Source organism: Nyctibius grandis, chromosome 2 (genome assembly GCF_013368605.1).
Source record: "Nyctibius grandis isolate bNycGra1 chromosome 2, bNycGra1.pri, whole genome shotgun sequence".
NCBI classification, from domain to species: Eukaryota; Metazoa; Chordata; class Aves; order Nyctibiiformes; family Nyctibiidae; genus Nyctibius; species Nyctibius grandis.
In genome coordinates, this window is record NC_090659.1 from 116,258,432 (window position 1) to 116,278,225 (window position 19,794).

The following is a 19,794-nucleotide window of genomic DNA, read 5'->3' on the forward strand; positions in this document are numbered from 1 at the left end:
CTCCACATGTGCCAAAATAGCCTGTACCAACAGCTGACCTAAAAATAACAACAAACTATGATCAATGATATAGCCCTTTTAGGCTTTATCTACATTAGCAAGCCCTGCAGATCAACGGCAGTGGGTCTGTGGAGCAAAACAGTTGGTGCTGAGGATTCAGCACCCCCAGGGCACACGTTTCAGGGCTTTAGGACCACGTTAGCTGCACTCCTGGTGCACATCTTCCAGCTCAACACCATCCAGAGGGAAGCCTGGTCCTGCCCTCTGAGACCTCACCTCTGCAGGGTGGGAACTGAAGCATAGTGAGAAGGGATGACTAGAAGATTCAGGTCAGAGCTCATTTGTGATCTAAAACATTATGTAGACATAGCCCTCTCCTGCTCACACACAGTTTTGGGCTTTCTGGTTGTTTTATTAGGCTTCTTTCATGCTCCTCCACTAATCTGAGTCCCCTCTATGTAGCTGAGTCTCACCTTCTCACTTTGACTCCATCAACTTCTCTTCCTGCCTTGTTGGCATGTCCCTGTCCAGAGGAAAAGGGATTTTTCAGCCCAGACCTTGCTGAAGAGCAGCATGCTGTAAGCGAGGACACTACACAGGCTTCCTGCCTATACCTATGTTTGCTTGGCACTTAATAAGCAGAGACAGTGGCGAAAGGCAGGCACAGTGCCATCAGCAGATGGGATGCCGTTATGCAGCGAACATCTCTGTTGGTAGCGCTGCCAGCCTGAGCATCTGAATGTCTCTCTATCCTCAGGTCTACTTGGCGTTATTAAAGAGGATGCTCCAAACTGCTGCCAGTTCTTTTTTTGAACATGTGTATGCTCTTGTTTCTCTCTATCACATGTAAGAGGAGCTGGCTTTTATCTGTTATGTGCTTTGGCTTTTGCGTTTGATCTCCCCATGTAGTTTCTTTCCCTGCTGTGTAGCTAGACCTGACAAATTCGATGTCCAGAAACAGGCCTGCCCTTGGCCCTGCTCATATAGAGTCTTATGGCAAATTAACCGATGAGAAGAACTGAAGGTGAAGAGGACCTGTCCCAGCATTTGTATTTTGGTAAGTTTATAGACATATCAGGCCACCTTCAAGAACTGTGTGCTCTTCAGTCATACACATTCCTGCCACTTCAGATTTAAATTATCTGTCTTCAAACACATGATTGCCTCTTGCCACGAGTTGGTATGAAAATGAACCTCAGTCTTTGTTAAACTGGTGCTTTCTATGAAAGGATTAAGGTGTATGTGCTTTGAAACTGGGAATTTAAATCCAGATGTCTAAAAGCATAGCTATAAAAAAGAGTGAAACCCCCAAATTTTCTAAAAAGCTTTTAAAAAGTTAACCAATGTGCATTTGATATGCTCACATTTCAGCGTGCTGGTTTGTTTGCATGTGAGAAAAAGCAAGATCAAGAACGTAAGTAAGACCAGGTCGGTTCATGACTATGGTATTAATACACCCATTTTTCCCTGATGTCATTTTTACAAACTATCTAATCCTCAAAAAACACCCACCACCTAAGTCCTAGGTTGCATTCCCCACCCCCCCTCCTTTGGTTTTTAACTCTGTTCATTAAAACAAAAGAAAAAAGAAATGAGCAGAGGGGAAAGCAATGACTTTCTGTCCTCACACTCTGCCCACAGTCCTTGACTCAGGAGATATTTTGCTCAAATGCTTCATGTTCAAATAAAATTGTCTACTTATATAAGCCATTTACTTCAATCAAAACCAGATGTATATAGGACTGATCAAATTAAAAGGAAGTAACTATACTTATAATTGCAGGCTTTACAAGCACAAGGTTTCTCTCTGTGGTTGAAAAGCTTGGCGCAGCGTTCAGATTTGATTACAGTAAAGCTTTCTGTTGCTGTGATTGCTCATGTTGTTATTCATACAGATAAACATACATTTACTATTGGCAGACCTGGTAACGCCACTCTGTTTTTAAGGTTTTGTGACATTCCCCATTTTAAGACCCTATATTCAGCAGCTTATAGCTTAACCACACTTTAAACACTTGGTTGAATTTTCTTGGGAAATTTCAGTCCAAAGAGCCAAGCTGTTTCTGAAAGTCATGCTGTTTGTCAGGTTTCAAAATGCTAACAACCTTCTTTAAAAATAGTTTTACTGACCCGTACTTATGGGTAGGGACTGAAAAGTCTGGAAGAATGTGGCCTGTATTTCAGGGCTGTGGTTTTCCGTGTCTCCAAGAAAATTGTCCTAAAGTCGTATATAGCAGAAGTCTCTTCTTGCTAGGAGTCTCCTGAGCTGTCAGACATGGTGAATGCTCTTCCCTCTTTCCCATCCTTTTTTAAGCACACATGATGGGATCTCCCTGCAGGGTCCCTGAACATACGGTATTCTCTCTTTAACAGCCAACAACGCTGGGCATACACTGCTGCCACGGGATTTGATTCAGACCCATGGGAACACACGAGTGCAAGCAGAAGTTCATGTCATGGTCGCTTTCTGCTGGCCCAGGTACCAGATCACAGAATCACAGAATGGTTGGGGTTGGAAGGGACCTCTGGAGATCATCTAGTCCAACCCCCTGCCAAAGCAGGTTCACCCAGAGCACGTTGCACATGGTCGTGTCCAGGTGGGTTTTGAATATCTCCAGATATTCAAGATTTATATATATACAGATTTTGAAAGCAGAGAGGTTTCTCTGTACCCTCAGTGATGTCTTGGAGCACCTGAGCTATCTATGCTTTCTCCTGCAGGCTAAGATTCCCATTTTGTCCTCCTGTTCAATATGCAGAGAGGTCAGACAGAAAGAGCGAGCATGGCTCAACCTTGCCAAGGAAGGTTCAGGTTAAACATTAGGAAAAAATTCTTCACAGGAAGGTTCATTAGGCATTGGAATGGGCTACCCAGGGAGGTAGTGAAGTCACCATCCCTGGAGGTGTTTAAGAAAAGACTGGATGTGGCACTTAGTGCCATGGTCTAGTTGATACAGAGGTGTTAGATCAAAGGCTGGACTTGATGATCCCAGAGGTCTTTTCCAACCTAGTTGATTCTGTGATTCTGTGAACTAGCCCTGTGTTGACTCTCCTTTTGGGGCAATACCTTTGCTATCAGTCCTGAGCTCTGTGCAGCCCATGCACAGCACTGTCCCCGAGCCAGGTGCTTTGAAGTTGCTGTGGATTTACCCATACGAACCCTAACAGCAGCAGTGTGGACACACTCCTGGTGCTTACAGAGCATCGCTTTAGCAGCTCTCCAAACAGGACCATCATATTGCCCTGTTCCCATAACCGCAGGATGAAGTGGAAGGTAACCAGAGGCAGCTTTTTACTAATGGTGAACAAGGCAGTAGGCATTTCTATTGAAAGGAAGATCTCGCAACAGGAATGCTATTATCGAGGTTTGTGTTTCAAATGATCAATTTATGCAAATTATATGTAAATTAGACATCGCCCCTTTGATTGCTGGCATGTAGCCAGCAACTCCTTCATGTTATAATGTTGGGTAACCTTTGCTTGACTCTTTTCTTTTAAAGTTAGCTATAAATCTGAGCTTTCTTTTTCTCTCTCTTAATTTCCTTGTAAAGCACAGTAAGGTTTTTATCAGAAAAAGGATGTTAACAGTATATGAAATCTGTTCTGTAAAATTCAAATTAGAGGATTAATTTATTAAAACAAATCATATAATTATGCCAAATACTCTCTGTTTAGGAAAAAGAGCATTATTCTCCAGAATCTTTAATAGCAGGATAATATCATAGAAAATATTAGTCAGGAGACCCTGATGTTATTGAATGCCCTTGGACTGGGAAAAGGACTTTTGCATGGTATATTTTTGAACGCTTCCCCCCAACAAAAAAGAAAAAAGCTGCCATTTTCTTTCTTAAGATAAAAAAATGAGGAGTTACTACTCTTTTTTTTTTAGTTTAAATGAAAGTCAGCTGCTAACATCTATGTCAGCAAATACAATGGCTGATGATTCTTAAAAGCACACTGCAATTCATGGCTCCGCAACTAGCAGTTGCAATGCTGTTGGGCTCTCCGCTCTACGGAATTTAATTACGTGGCCTTTTTGCATATGGAGGACACTAACAACAGATTCACTTTGCCTGGTGGGAACAAAAATGCCCATGCCTTCTCCATGTGGGCTGGGCTGCAGAACCACCGACATGCAGTCGGGGCCCACTGCGCTGGAATTATGGCTTTATAACAATCCTTTATTTACATACAGTGCTGAGGCAGTAAAAACAGCAAACAGACTTTTTAACGGCAGGCAGCTGAAACATCCCCACAGGGCACATGCCCCCTCGCCGAGGCAGGAATGCAGGCAAGTTAAATCAGTTCTGTGACTGCTTTCCAGCAGTGAATTACGTTGTGCGTGCCATTCCAGTAATAAAATGGGTCCAATCTCCAGCGCTGCTTGCTTCTCCCCCGCCCCACTGCTCCCCTCGGTCTGAATTGGCATGCACATGGCGCTGGGAAAAAAGAATTACTGTAAAGTGTTTTGTTTCGAAAGGTTTCAATTTACCCATCACGAGATTGCTGAGCAATACTGTAAACAGACCCAAATAAAATCAATAGAAGGAGCTGTTCTCATGCTTCCTAGAACACTAGCTTGGCAAATGGTTAACCTCATTTATTAAGTATGGAGTCTGAATCAAAGCCACGTTACGTCCATGTACATATTACAGCAGTATTCCCTAGGGATTTAAATAATCTTGCTTAGCGATTCGCTCAGTGGCTGCAGCATCCTTCTGCCTCAGAATGATTTTCTTTTGCCCTTGTGCAGCACTCATTTTCTTTCCTTCCCTTAGTAAATAAAGACTCTAAACAACACACACAAGCAGCAACATTTGTCCTCGTGCCGCACATCACATCCTGGCTTGCCAGTGCTACGTTTCATTCCTCCCAGCTGTCCTCCCATCTCCTTCCACCGACAGCAAAGCTGATAGTGTCCCTGACACACCCTTCGCCCTGGCATGGGAGATGGATCAAAGCCAAGGATCCACAGGACAAGCTAGCTGAGATATCTCAGCATCAGAAAATTCACATTGTCAGGGCTTACTCTGTAAGGGCAGGATTATCCAAGTGAGAAACTTCTGTCTGACTGTCAGTTTTGCTCAGATCTCACCAGATTGCAGTCTTGAAAACTAAACTGTTCTAAAGCTTAGGAAGTTCCTGAAGTTTAGAAAAATCTACTTGGGGGAGGGTGATCAGAAAGGAAATATGAGAAGAAGGCTTAAACCAATGAAAAACAGACATAGCAATTATGGATACAAGGGAACTACATGGACACAGTAAAGCAGAAAGCCCTGGAGAGTGGTTAAATGCTCCATAAAAAAAGAGTTTAGTGGGAACGTCCCTAGGGAACCACGACCAAAATCACTGACAATAAGTGGATGGAAAGCTCTGAATTTGCAGAAGACCTCTCTGTTGACCATCCTCGTTTTCGAAGGAAGTTTTAGTCTGCCAGAAAAGGTGAGCAATGCTGCCTGCTAATACAATATGGGGAACTGGAAGGGAAACCTGTACACCGCAGAGACAGAATAGCCCTTCAGGAAAGGTCCCACATGCAGGCCATTCACTCTTTTTCCTGCTAAGATGCTGACTGTTCTTATCATCTGGTAACTTGTGCACTACATTACTGGGTACTAAGTCACTGGCATCAAATCACGCAAGCCACCATATAACCACTGGATAGGAAACTCCAGCACGAGCACAGTTTAAATCAATGCCCTGTCAACTCTGGATAATATTACTTAGCCTTTGAAGCACTCAGGCCTCTGAGGAAGCTGTAAAATACACTTCTGGGCGGGTTTATAATGGGGTGAACTTGCTATTTTCCACGCAGATATGTAATCAAATTACTCACTCACAATAGGACCAAGATGTTTGTGGACAGCTCAGTCATTACTTGTGACAGCTTCAGAAACAGAGAAAGGCAACAGTGCCGTTGCATCTGTGATGAACGCTTGAAATCACCGTCTTTGTGTACAGCCTTCGATGCTGTAAATGGATCCCAAAAAATCCAGCTGAGCATTACGGTAATTGTAATTCTATTGGTTTCTATAGAAATAGGATTATCCTAACAGCCAATAAATCAATTTCCTCCTGGAACACTAATGCAATGAGAAGGGGCACCATTTCACCGTTATTTATAGAGTAAACAGCTTTTACACAATTTGCAATACCTATCAGAGTTTTATAGAGTTCACGAGATTTTTTCCAAGCACGTTGTTGCATAAAACCATCTCTGGCAATAAATTGTAGAGGAAAATGACGGGGGGGAGCCCGTAAAGTAATGCAAAATATTTACCAGCAGATGGCACGCTGGTACAGGTGCCGCCGTTCTGGCAGGGATGCCTCTCGCAGGCATCGGGGTAGAGGACGCAGCCAAGCTTTAATTCGGTCAGGCCAACCACTTCTGCAAAGTTGCTGCGTTTGTTTTGGAGCGGCAGTTCGTTGTTATTTAGGACAACGGAATCCAGGCAACCCTGAAAGCCGCTCAAGACCTGCGTCGTTCTCTTGTCGGTCAGGCTGCGGACGTTATCCACTTGGACCTGGGCGCCGAAGTAGACGGAGCTATCGGTGCTGAGAGTCTGGAAATAGAGGGGGGCTTTGCGGCGCTCCACGTAGCTGTCGTCCAGGGACAAGCTCGTGAAATTGCGATTCAGCTCCAGGAAGACCGAATGCCAGCTTCCATCATTAACGGCCCTGCCAGAAATTCCCAGGATTCCTGGGCCACTTCCACAGTCCAACTGGAACCACAGTTTGCCATCGACAATCTGCAGGAGGAAAAGAGAAATCAAAGTGCTTCAGGCACTCAGCCATCCTGTAAAACACTCTCTTGGAGAATCTGGAAACAAAGAGGACTTCTAGACATTCTCTATACAATATTAAAGCTGCTCTCCTACGTGACACTAAAATAGCAAAAAAGCTGTGCCTTTGTCATCAGCAAAAAACATAAGGTGATAAATAACAGCCTACTTAGAATTTACCCAAAGACAGTTACTGCAGGCAAATTGAAAAAACAGAAAAAATTCAGATATATAGACGCAGAACACAGGAGAGGACTAGGATAAGGATATATCTCACTGAACAGGGCATGGACTGGAGGACCTATGTTTCCTCTTGGCTCTGCTTCTAAGCAGTTGTGACTCTCAGAGCAAGTCCTGCTATCCACCTGTGTGCTGTGATTCTGCTCGTGGTGGTTGATGCCACCAAAAGGACAGTCAGGTCAAGGGGCCACCTCTGAGCATTTGAGAGGCTTGTGGCAAAGTCAGTGGCCACTGCTTTCACCTGGGGATGTTAGGTGCTCTGCTCATGCACACATTCTGTGCCTCTGTAACCTTTTGGACTGTCTCAGCGAGGTGTAGATTTGTCCCTAAGTGTCATAAGTTCAATTTCTCTAAGTACAACAGTAAGATTCTGGTTGACCAAAGTCAGTTATTTTCCAAGGATGCTATACTACCTGTTCTGCGTATACCTCATAGATGACATAGGATGGCTCCTACTTTTCTTCCTTTCCTGATATTTATGCTGGGTTCATGGCTTTAGAGGGATTGTTAGGATTTCTCACTCTCTCTCCTGCCTCTCACCCATCTGAAGTCCTCATAAAAAGAAAATCTGTGCCAGCCTTCTGGGGCAGGCAAAGTGCAGAGTGAGGGAATAGGTATGAAGTGCTGCTTTCCTGATTAGCAGTTTACCCAAAGATTTTAGGTTTCTTTAACAGATGGCAGATAAGTTTAAAATGGCTGACAAGGCTGGAAATAATATCTCATGACACATTAATTGGATTCAAGCTCTCCGAAAGCTTTTGCAATTATTTTACCTTTATGTCATGCTCTAGGAAGTATTTATTTCTTCAAACCCCATCTCAAGACAGTTCTGTCCCATTATTTATCCTCCTGAAAAGTTCAGGCGCTGTGTCCTTTTTCATCCTTCCCTGCAGCACACATTGCACTCTCACTGGTTTATCCGTAACACAACCCTACTGCTCTCCCCCCGCAGAGCAGAGTTGCCATAGCTGTCAATGCAAGAACGCCCCAGAGCTTTGGTGGCCTGATAAACTGGTGTGGCTAATGTGGGTGTGAGGATGCTGCATTGTGTCCATCTGTCTTTGGCCATTTTTGGCTCTTTCTGGCACGAATAGTCATTTAAAACTGTGTTAGCTAGAGACATCCCCTAGCATGTGTCTCAACTGGTGCTCAAACTCTTCTCTGCCAGGCTCTCTGATGTGGCTTGAAGGTAAATGGGATACTGTTAATCTACAGGAGCAGACTGTGCTGTTGTGTTCTTACCAGCATTTTACTGTCCTTGGAGGTTCACACAACTACTTAGAGAAAATCTAAGGGTAAAATCTTGAGTTCTGATGATCTCTGGACTTCCTTCTCCTTTCCAGACCTCAGTCTCTTGACCAGCTGAAAATTGAAAGGGGCTGTAACCTCAAGCCAAGTCACACTGGGCATTCGGCATGTAAACCACACCACTCCACCACTCTGAAATCGCTTGGATGGGGTGGACACAGAGATGCTAAGCACATGATAAGCTCCCTACAAATGCCAGCTACCTGCTTGCTCTGCATGGAATGAGAGGTATAAAAGGGTACACATGTAGAAGGAGCCAGAAAAGCAAGAATTAGCCCCTGCTACGGGCAGCTGGCTATTTTGAAGTCCTTGACCTGTAGGATGTAATGAAAATGAGAAGTGAGATCTATGATTGTAATACAACATGCTTGAGGGATGGATGTTGCTTGGTACTCCTACAGCTCAATCAGAAAAGGCTAATGGATGTATAGAAAAATATGTCTGGATCATTTTTCATTAAAAAATCTTTTCTTACAGGACTCAAAACTCAGCTGTAAACTATTTCTGTAGATTGAAATTGGGCTTATTAAAGCATCTGCTCAGGAGGAATCTTGGTAAACAAGATACCCTGATAAACTGAGCTGTTTTCTCTCCAGAAATGGAGCAATAGTTTCTTTTCTCCCCATGGAACAAAATAGTCCAAAGCCTTGAAGGCACTGCTCAGAAAGTGTGGTCTCACTCAACAGGAATACAAATCAAACAGAAAAAATACATGCCAACATATTACACTTTCAAAAACAGCTATCATCGGATAAGCAGTTAACTTGCTTCTTACTCAAAAGGCTTTTTCCTATGGAAACTGTTCTACTGATTGTATATAATACACACACACCTCCCCTAAGACTACTTATACCCTGAAGGACCTACTGCCTGCATGTCTATTACCCTTACTCACAGAACATGCTTTTCCAATTATCTTTATAAATACAACACCACATATGAGCACCTGGGATAAATATTACACCATTTGTATATGGGAAACGATGATCTAAAAGACTTGCCATTAAAATATGTTTTATACATCTTTCTCATCCACTTTTATTTCTTTTTACCAGCAGATGATCTGACATCAGTAAATATATACTGTCTGAAAGGCTATGCTTCCTTCCTTTTATTAAAAAAGCACTAGTAACCCTCACCTCAGGCTAGAGTGAAAGATGGGAAGGATGGTCTGACACTTACAGTACTAGCCTAAGATATGATAGATACGCATGGGAACCCACACTCTGCAACACTCTTCCTCTGGGATCTCAAGCAAGTCATTAGTTTCAGGTCTCCACCAGTAAAAGAGGGATAACATCATTTCCCTACCTCACACCACTGCTTTACGGATACATACATTAAAGGCTGTGACATGCCCAGATACCCGTAGCAATGGGACCATAAAAATACTTTCATTAATCAGATGGTCACAGGCCTTGCTGTAGCAGGGCAGGGAGGAAATATTTGTCCCTTGCTGGCCCCATGCCTTTAGAAGGAGGAGGAAGAGCAGGAACAGCCCATGAGGATCAGGGGCTGCAAAGGGCTCCTGTCCTGTCTATTTAGCAGCTAGGCTGGTCAGGCAGGGAGGAGAAGAGTCCTCCAGTCAACAGGGCAAAACGATGTCTCCAGCCCTAAGCACAGAGAATTCAACCATGGATCTTTGATTCAGCAATTAATTCCTGGTGTTCCCATGATACCTTGTAACTGCCTGTGATGTCAGGGACACTGTTGAAGCCTCAAAGGGACTCTTTGATTATAGCCTGGACCTTGGTACCAAGAAAAACTGAACTTCAAGTTAACTTCTTACTGAATGAGGTAGATTCAAGCCAATAGTATGGAAATCCAATGAATGGCCAATGCTGTTGTCCAAGCTCAGCAGTCATCCAAGGCAACAACCTTAGTGGGATAACTGGTCTGGTTAAGGGTTGGCAGCATCAGACTCTCAGTTCAGGACTGAACGTGTGGCATTGCTTTTTTCTCCATCTATGCGATGTAACACAGCAGAGAGCTTGAGTTACTCCATCTCACAGCAGAGAGATGCAAATTCTGCAACCCCTCACTAATGCAGCCTACGATGCCAGCAGAGACCCTCTGCACCAAGATGAAAGCAGAGGGACACTGCTTCATCCTAGCTGGTCAGACAATTCCCACCAACTAAGCTTCCACCTCTCAGAGCTTTCTGGGCTTAGTTACAGTATCTCTCATTATAGCTATTAGGACATGAGGTTAATGCATACTTAAGCATATATGCTCTTACAGACACAAAATTCCTCACCTGTATGGAAGTACAAAGAACAGAGAAGGCTCTAAAAGATGATGCAATCTGTTACCTTTCAACAGTTTCATTCAATGAGCAAAATGGAGCCAAACACATATTGTAAATTATATTAGAATATTAGCCTGGCTAAGATGTTTGGCTAACATCCATATTTGTGTATCGACATAGGTAATAAAATGATCAAATGGTTCTTCTGAGACCACCTTAGGCTCACACAGTCCATCTGCAGCCACACACCATGGATGCAGCATGCTGCCTACTAATCTATCTGGGGAAATATTTTGTTAGCCGAATTACATTTCAGGTTCGTTTGTGTAAAACGGTATATTTAATTAAAATATTACTCGTTTCAACTCCAGCCATAACTGGGATCATATCCAAGATTCAGTCTTATCCAGCATAAGCCAAGCAGCAGTAATGCATTAAAATGTATAAAATACAGTTAACTAAACCATGCAAAGTTTTACATTAACTGCCTGGATGGAAGAACATATGCTTGTCTTTTACCATTTAACAGCTGTACTTCTGGCATGATAGGAAAGTCTTTCTTTACCTATTGTTAATCCTTTAAATTTCACGAAACCAGTTGAATCTCCATTACATTCCTTGAAAAAAAGAAATAAATTATGGAATTCTCTTCTGGAATGGCCTCCTAATGCTTTAAATTGTTAAATCTTGCTTTTCCCAGATAGATGCTACACGGGAAAAAGGAAATGGTGATACCATTTTTGGCACACGTAATCTTTTCAAAGGAAAAAAAAAAAGGCCATCGACCTGCATCTCATTTTGCTCCAATTGTCTTAAAAGCAAAGGCAAGCAACAAAAAAAATGGCCAGCCTCTCAGAATCGATGGATGAGTTGCTTTATTTGAAACAGCTGAATAAATAACAACCTTATTATATTGTATCAACACAGCGTAGCTGGTAGGCTTTCAGCAAAGTAGTAGACAAGCAGTTTGCTCTATGGAGTTGATTATTCATCCAAGGACACCATGTTATGATTATGAAATATTTCCATCCCTGGAGTTATCACAAATGTATGAGCTCCTGAAATTAGGCTGGTCATTTAAACACTGAAAACCATATTGCAGCATTAATTTTTAAATAGACTGCAATGGGGGAGACTTGCTTCAAAAAAATCGATGCCACTGTATGCCCCAACAGTGGTGGTGCTTTCTGCCTGTTCTCCCATGGGCTCGTACTATGTGATTGGTCTAAATTTCTTCCACCTCTGCCTTTGGAGCTCTGTGCTGCTGCTGGGCCCTCTGGTGCTAATCCGGCAAATACTTAAGTACATGCTTAAAATTAAGGTATGTGAGGACTTCCAATTGCCTTCAAATACAGGAAGTTAAGCAAGTGATTAAGTGCTTTGCTGGAGTGATGCCAGAGTGCTCAAAAGAGCACAGGATCCCATCCTTTATCCTCTATTTGGAAAGCTTCTCCTCATGTTTAATTTAATTGAAAGCAATGCTCAACTGATAACAACTTCACATTTATAGACCTCTAATTAATCTACTTAATGGCCTCATGTCTGAGCACTTCCCTATCTCACAACACAAATACCTGGTTAAAAAAAAAAAACAACAAACTAAAAAGGCCTTACCTCTGGCTTACAAATGAAAAAACATATGCTTAGAACGTCTAAGGGTAACTTGCTCAAAAGCATCTCAGTTAGGGATCCCCAAAGTGCAGTTCATGAGTTCAGCTGCCATCCCTGAAGAGACCTGCTACAGTTACATCCCTTGAGCATAATGGCATTTGTTTGCCATAGAGCACTTTTGTGAGGCTTCAGTCTGATGGTCCTTCACTAAATGACCTTTACAAACAAAATTCTAGCAATTCCTGATCTTTTAAGTGATGCCATTTCTTAAAAAAAAAACGTGCTGAATGTAATGCTTTACTTTTCTTTAAGCCATACGCTTATAGAAGCCAAGGGCTAGGACCTGGGAAAAGGACGAACCCACCAAAACAGCAAATCCTGCCCTATATAAAAGCCAAGTACGAGGCTCTGGGAAAGGAATTCCCAGTGTCCTTCCCTGCCCATTGCATGGGAGAAAGTGGAGCCCTTGCATCCGTAACACTGCATCCAAGACCCTGGACCTCTCTCATCAGACACGTGAAGCGGCAGCTGTGTCTGAAGCTCTCTACTAAGTGCCAGATGAGATGGGTTCAGAGCTGGAAATTCTTACTTAGAGCTAGGAAGCAAAAAAGAGCATGACCTGGAGGTTGGCCTCTGAGATGGGAGCAGAGTAGCTGCAGCTCTTGTCGTTGCTCCTTCAAGTGTTATTTTTTCCCCCCAGTATCTTTCAAAGCAAAATGGTTAGGTGGTTGTGTGAAGCAGTGACTGAAAACACGTAATTCCTAGCCCACAACTAAAAACTCAACCCAGGTGGCTGCAATGAAGGGGTCTCATTTATTTTTTTTTTTGTAATTGTATGAATTTTCTTCTTTTGGTGGCAAAATCTCCCAGCTTCAAATGGAGATTTCCTCTCAGTTGCCTATGACCTGACCTGATGGACTCCTTAATCATGATAGTTTTATACACTAAACTCTAACAAAATAAATTCTCCTATCATCATTCTAACTCCATTTCAGTCTGTCTCTGTATTATCTCCTATTGTTTTCAAGTGGCACGTTTCACCAGGGCCATTCATTCTTTTCCAAGCATTTTTCAAAACTATAAAATTGCAAACGTTCCCTACTGATACATGCTAAGAGCAACCACGATGAAGACTTCAAAGCAGGTCTTCAAGCCTGCAGTTTTGTTTTGTTTTTTTGAATAAAAAAGTGTACTGAAAGTTCAAACTCTGCATTTCTATGTAGTTCAAAGCAGAGCTTAATTGTCTTGTGCAAATCTGAACAACGCTGACAGTCCCCAGTGAGTGACAGACAGTATTCCTGGTCATGAAATATTTCAGTCTAACAGCTATAAAATTATTCGTTGCCCATTAGTAACTCTTCTAGCCATTTTAACATTACCTAAGCATTCAGCCAAAAGAACTCTAAAGATTACAAATACAGACACAAAAGGCTCTGTGCCATTTCTTCCTCTGCTGAATTATAGGACGTGGACGAGTTACAGAAGTCAATGCCTTCATTTTGTACCTTAGAGGCTCTAGCAGAAATACTATACATGCAGGCTCTTGGATGAGCCTAGCACTCCCTTTCCATTCAGCAGATATTTGCCATTCCATAGAAATCCAACAAAGAACAAAAATGCATGGAGAGCTTATCAACTAAATATTGATTGGATATCAATCTCGAGCTACCTCATGCTTCTCTTAACAAAGAGTTCTAACAAAGAGTTAACTTCACAGAGTGCAGAAATCTTCGCATTCAGTAGGAGACACGTTCTAAGCAGTTGGTTTCTGGAATTAACTCAACAGCAGTGAGGGCATGTCCTCTAACCACAGGCACGGACACAGGGGAAGAACAGCTATTTCAGCATCATTTTGACTATATGGTCATATAAATGGCCACATCTTACATCTCATGCAGATTGGCTCCTGCATGCAGAAACATATGAAGTTCTTATAATGAATAGCACCCAATGGAGCATTTTCTAAGTAAAGTACCACTAACAAGCTGCTTTTTTGATCGTTGTTGTTGCTGCTATTGTTGAAATTGCTGTTTTTCCCTGTTAGCATGAAACAGGTCAGACTTCATCTTCTCAATCTACAGCTGAAATGAGAACAACATTCCCCAAATCAAGAGCCAACAGAAAACACATAATCAAGAAAAACAACTGCGGAAAAGATGAGTTATTTTAATTACCTTCAGAATTATACAGGGATTTGCTCTGGTGTACATTATAATCCCATTGCTTTGCAGGGTTCGCAGACGAAGAGCCAACTTGAATTCCTCTTTCTTGCTATTTTCAGAAACCCGGTATTTAATGTAGCTGTTCCCAGCAAAGCTAAGGGAAGTGTGGCCTGAAATAACCATTTTGAAAAGGCACATGTTCTTTTAGTGACACATTAAATAATTCCTCAACTGTCAAGTTAATTAAAGAATTTACAGAGCTAATGAGAATATCTAGGAAGAAATAAATAAAACCGAACTTGGATGGGAAAAAAAGCTGGTACCTACTACAAAAACATACTGTATTTTTTTTGGAAATTATTTTTCAGGAGGTGGAGGAAAGCTCTGTTTCTCCATACTTATAAAAAAAAAAGAGAGGTTTCTCCAAGTATTCAGCTTGTTTAAGGTTGTACACCCCTGGAGGCACCTATGTTGCCTCAATGATAACTGAGGGAGTCCAAGATGACCATGCCTGTACATCAGGCAGTTGAGTTATGGGTCTAAAGTTAGGTGTGGGCAGATGCCAGCCAAATGCCTACAATGAGTTCCCTGCAACCACTGCCCAGGACCACAGTGATATAGCTCAGCATCTGCTGTATTTTCATCAGAGAAATAGTCCGTGTCCTCTCATGCGGCCCTGGATTCACTGAAGTCAACTTCATCAACTTTCTGCCTGGCTCTTTATATTCCAGGGAATAATACAGCTGCAGAGAACTAACAAATGTCCTCAAAGTTTTTTTTTTTGGGATGGTGTAATGTTTTCATTAATAAAGATTGGAATTTTGGTCATCTAAATAGTAAGCAGAAGAGTTAATTATAGAGCTTTGCCCATGACAGGAAAACATCTGGCATAACAGTCTCTAGTAAAAGTCCTGTTTCCTCAGCAGCCTGTTTTACTGGTCTGGGACTCAAAAAAATCAGTGGGAATTTCCCAATGGAAACTGGATCACGGTCTTCATACAGCCCCATAGCTATAAAGACAAATATTTTACGGGCTTATAAACAGATACACCCACTGCCAGTGCTGAGAAGGGTTAAGCAGTACATCTTCTGTTGACTTCAGTGGCACCTCTACCTACAAAATGAGAATGGCAGCACTTTGTTGTACAAGTATATCCCCCTTTACCACTGTGACATGCACCTGAGCATTCGCCAAGCTTTCCTGGTGGGCACTGGCAGATGAACGGTCTCCGGTTAGCTTCATACCCCACACACTGCATGTCCCCTGGACATGGCTTCTCCAGACAGGGATCGTTAGACCCTGGGCAGAGTCCTCCTGCAATAAGTTAAAATACTGTCAGGGATACAGTGTAAAGCATGATCTTCAGTAATACAAGAGTAATGAAAGACAACTATTGATCTCATGCTTCAGGACAAGAAAATAATAGCTTAATAATAATAACAGCAAAAACCAAAACCTTCACAGAAGAGACGTCCTTTGGACAAGTATGTAGCAAAACTGTTATGGTTCTTCTTCAAAGGCTGCCCCAAAACCCATGGCAATGTATTATAAAAACCAACTATTACGAGCAGTAACTGGTTTATAATTAGTGTTGTGACTCTCAGGCCAGTCATTTTCTCACAAAGCCTCCTGTGCAGGGGATTTAGGGATATGAGAAAATAAACGACATGAAACTACGCACTCCTTTTGCCCCAGCATGCCCATGAGAAGCAAATTTAAGAAGGTAGAGTTCCCTAGGAGACAAAATAAGAAAAAATCATTCCTGGGCTATAGAGTGACAGCTGGACTTTTCATCCTTATCCTGCACAGGACACGCTGCCAGCCTGATCATACGGCATAGGCAGACTTGCCCTGTCCCCATGTTACTCCTGACATTTCTGAGACCTCATATCCTATTGTGCACCTTGCCCAGGCTGCCAAAACCTATCCTCCTTTCTTCTGGTTGTAACTAAACAAGTCCTGTTGCATCTGGAACTGCATATGTCTAGGAAAACAAACAAACAAACAAAGTGGATTACTTGATCTGGACACTAAGAACTCAAAGTGAAAAAATCTTGAAAATCAAAAATAAGTTGACCGTATTTCTTGACATTACCTAAATGAAGAAAGAAGCAGCTTAATATTCTAAATAGCTAGTTGCAATTTATAATTATCAATTGGGCAAAACAACCTTGTTCTTTTTATTTGGGGAAGAGCATAATTTGGATAGAATTATTTTGAATGCTAGTGTCAACTGCTTCCTAAAAAATCTTCTATTAGTATGGAATCTAATCTTGCCCAGGAATAGGTGAATTCAGAACTACTACTAACTTCATAAGGGAAGTAATCTGAAGAAACAGATGAATACTGAGTTTTAAATTTGCTTAAAATACTTGTGCAACACAATTACATTAAGGTTCTTCAAAACCTCCTAAATTCTTAACACCTATCAAGCTGAGCATGTCAAGGGCTTCCTTTAAAGCCTGTCAATGTCAAAGGAACGTCTTGCATTCCATGGGGTTTGGCTAAAACTTCTATATAACTTCTAAAAGTGTCTAAATGAATTGTTTTGATTGCCTTAATTTTAAAAGATTTGCAAACACTGTCTACAATAATGCAAAACATGATACAACTATTGCTGCTTAATATATGAATTCTCAGGAATATATGGCTTCCACAACAGTTAGCCTTTTCTTGGTTGCAATAAGGAACTTGGTAGATACAGGGTCTGTTCTACCTTTGGACATCTGTGTGTGGCTGCTATGAAAGTAGCCTTTAAGTGCGGGAAAAAAGGCATTCCTGCCCTTCCTTCTGTTGATTTGCAGCCAGAGCTTGAACAGAGGGAGAGCCAGCTGCTGGGAATGGGCAGGCATCTCTTGTTTTGCTTATCAAGTTAATTTACTTTTCATAAATGCAGGTGATGATTTTAACAATAAAAAGTCAGCACCTTCCTACCCAGCACTTTCTGAACATTGGCAGTTCTTATTTATTGCAGGACCCTTATCGTATTCGAAAACTACTTTATTTTTTGACCATATGTATTTTATTTACAATTTATAACGGAAGAAGTCAACCTGTCCTAGAGTATGTCTCTGAAAGTAATGAAAGAAAAAATCTTATTGCTCTCACACTTTATTACAAGACAAGAAGGGCTCATAGTAAGCATAGCTGAAATTACCTGGCACTGTAAGTATTTTCTGGAAAAAGAAAAATTACTATTGTAGGTTTCAAAGTGGACATGGGCTGACTACAAATACGGCAATGACTGTAAATGTCTTGCTTGATGTACAGCACAGTCAATTTAATCTTTAACATCCTCCCCTCCTTTGTCAAACATTTGTTTGAGAGGTCTATGCAGTAAACGATTTACAGTACTGCCTGTAGCACTGTTAGAAAATGATGCATGGCAATCTTTATTAATCACTTTAGTAGGTAACATTAACAGAAATAACAGCTGCAATATAGAGTCACACTTTAAGTCTTATAGAATCAAGAAACAATTGCCATTTAATAGGGTTGGCACCTCAGAACTATATTCTTTTTAAATGTAAAGTGTGCAGAATTTAACAGAATATGATGTTTTCTACAGTTTTTTGTTTTTTTTTTTTTTTAGAAAAAAGCCCCTCATTCTTTGGAATTCAATGGCAAGTAACAATTATTTCTGAAATTATAACAAGTGGTTCAATATTCTATAGGCCGCTTTGTATTCTCTACTTGGTTCTTTTGGCTATTTTAATTCATTCTTATGTGACAAATACACAGCATCCTACTGTACGCAGAGTACATCTCTTCTCTGAACATGCTTAAACCTTTTGTGAGGCTGTAATTCAAGTGAGCCTCTGTGTAGCTGACAGACAAGTAATTTGGACAAAAGCCCCACAGCTAGTCAGGGAGCAGCAGAAAGGGGCACTGAGATTTCCAAACGTGGCTTCGCAAATTTTCACATGCCCTAACCTATGACTGTATCTTTGACATAAAGCAATAAAGCAATAGCTTACTTTGTTATCCATCATCTCTGCCAGTTTTTTTTTAGCTGATTCAAACTCTGATTGGTCCTTCAGAGTCATCCTTCCACAGTCAAAAAATATATGGAAAGGATCTAATGTTTTTAATGCAACTGTGGAGATACACTAAAGAACAGAATCATAGAATCTATGATTGGACTTGATGGTTGGGCTTGGTGATCTTAAAGGTCCTTTCCAACCAAAACAATTCTATAATTCTATGATTCTAATCATAGATTCATTTTGGTTGGAAAGGACCTTTAAGATCATCAAGTCCAACCCTTAACACTGCCAAGTCCACCACTAAACCGTGTCCCTAAGCACCACATCTACTCATCTTTTAAATACCTCCAGGGATGGTGACTCCACCACTTCCCTGGGCAGCCTGTTCCAATGCTTGATAACCCTTTCTGTGAAGAAATATTTCCTGATATCCAATCTAAACCTTCCCTAGTGCAACTTGAGGCCGTTTCCTCTCGTCCTATCACTTGTTACTTGGGAGAAGAGACTGACATCCACCTCACTACAACCTCCTTTCAGGTACCTGTAGAGAGCGATAAGGTCTCCCCTGAGCCTCCTTTTCTCCAGACTAAACAATCCCAGAACTGCTTATCCTGGCAGGCTAAGAATAGTTCTTCCAGTAATCTATAAGCAAATCAACTTTTTATTCATCCTGCGGCAGCAGGATTTCATAGCTGCCACAAAAGTTTTAAAATATTCAGACTTAGGAAAAGAAATGCTTTGCGCCTGTCTTCACGGTTATAAGTACATAAGCTACAAATCTGCATTATTGCATTGCCCTAGCTAACACGCATGTTCAGGCTGATTTCACAACTATGCGGAGCAAATTGTGAAATCGTTCAAGGCTACACTGTCCACATCAAAGATTTACAGCCTGAGTTTAAATAAAGTTATTCTAACGTTGCATTTCCACTCCAAAGAACAGTCTATTTACCATTCAATAAGAGATTCGAGATATATGGATTTGAATTGATCTCTTTTTTTTTTCTGTAGGCAAGTCCAGACAATCCACAGCATTCCCTTGAAACTCACATTGGTATTAATAAAGCTGTTCTCTAAAAGGTATCACAGAGACACATGAGCTAGTGTCAACCAACACACGGCAGGAAAAGGTGGAATAGACCCACTTGGTTTTGACAGATCATCTTCAGTTTAATTCTCTAAAAGAAGGTAAAAGTATTACAATCTCCCTACTAGTATACTGAGGAAGAAAACACTCTTCCATTGCAAAATGAGACATTTATTTAATTCCTGTCCATCCAAAGAAAGATCACTTCCAGGAATGTAAATATATTTTGAAAATTGAGTGCTTCAACAATTTTAACTTGAGCCTTGTGATATTTGGTATCTTTTCTGCAATCCCACTCTCATGAATCTGTATAAATATAAAAAAAAGAGTCTGTTTCTCTCGGTTGCAGAAAAATGCTTGAAAGGTGAC

The 19,794-nt window shown here is 41.4% G+C and overlaps 1 protein-coding gene across 2 annotated transcripts in view; it reads right to left on the reverse strand.

Annotated features, from left to right (window-relative positions):
• Nucleotides 1-19,794, reverse strand: part of FAT3 (FAT atypical cadherin 3) — a 346,791-nt gene that overhangs the window by 15,995 nt on the left and 311,002 nt on the right. For both annotated transcript variants that reach the window (XM_068425515.1, XM_068425513.1), the window contains exons 19-21: nucleotides 15,532-15,666; nucleotides 14,364-14,521; nucleotides 6,281-6,749 (exon numbers count right to left, since the gene is read on the reverse strand). In XM_068425515.1, the coding sequence (XP_068281616.1) occupies nucleotides 6,281-6,749; nucleotides 14,364-14,521; nucleotides 15,532-15,666 (762 nt within the window). The remainder of the gene's footprint in view (nucleotides 1-6,280; nucleotides 6,750-14,363; nucleotides 14,522-15,531; nucleotides 15,667-19,794) is intronic.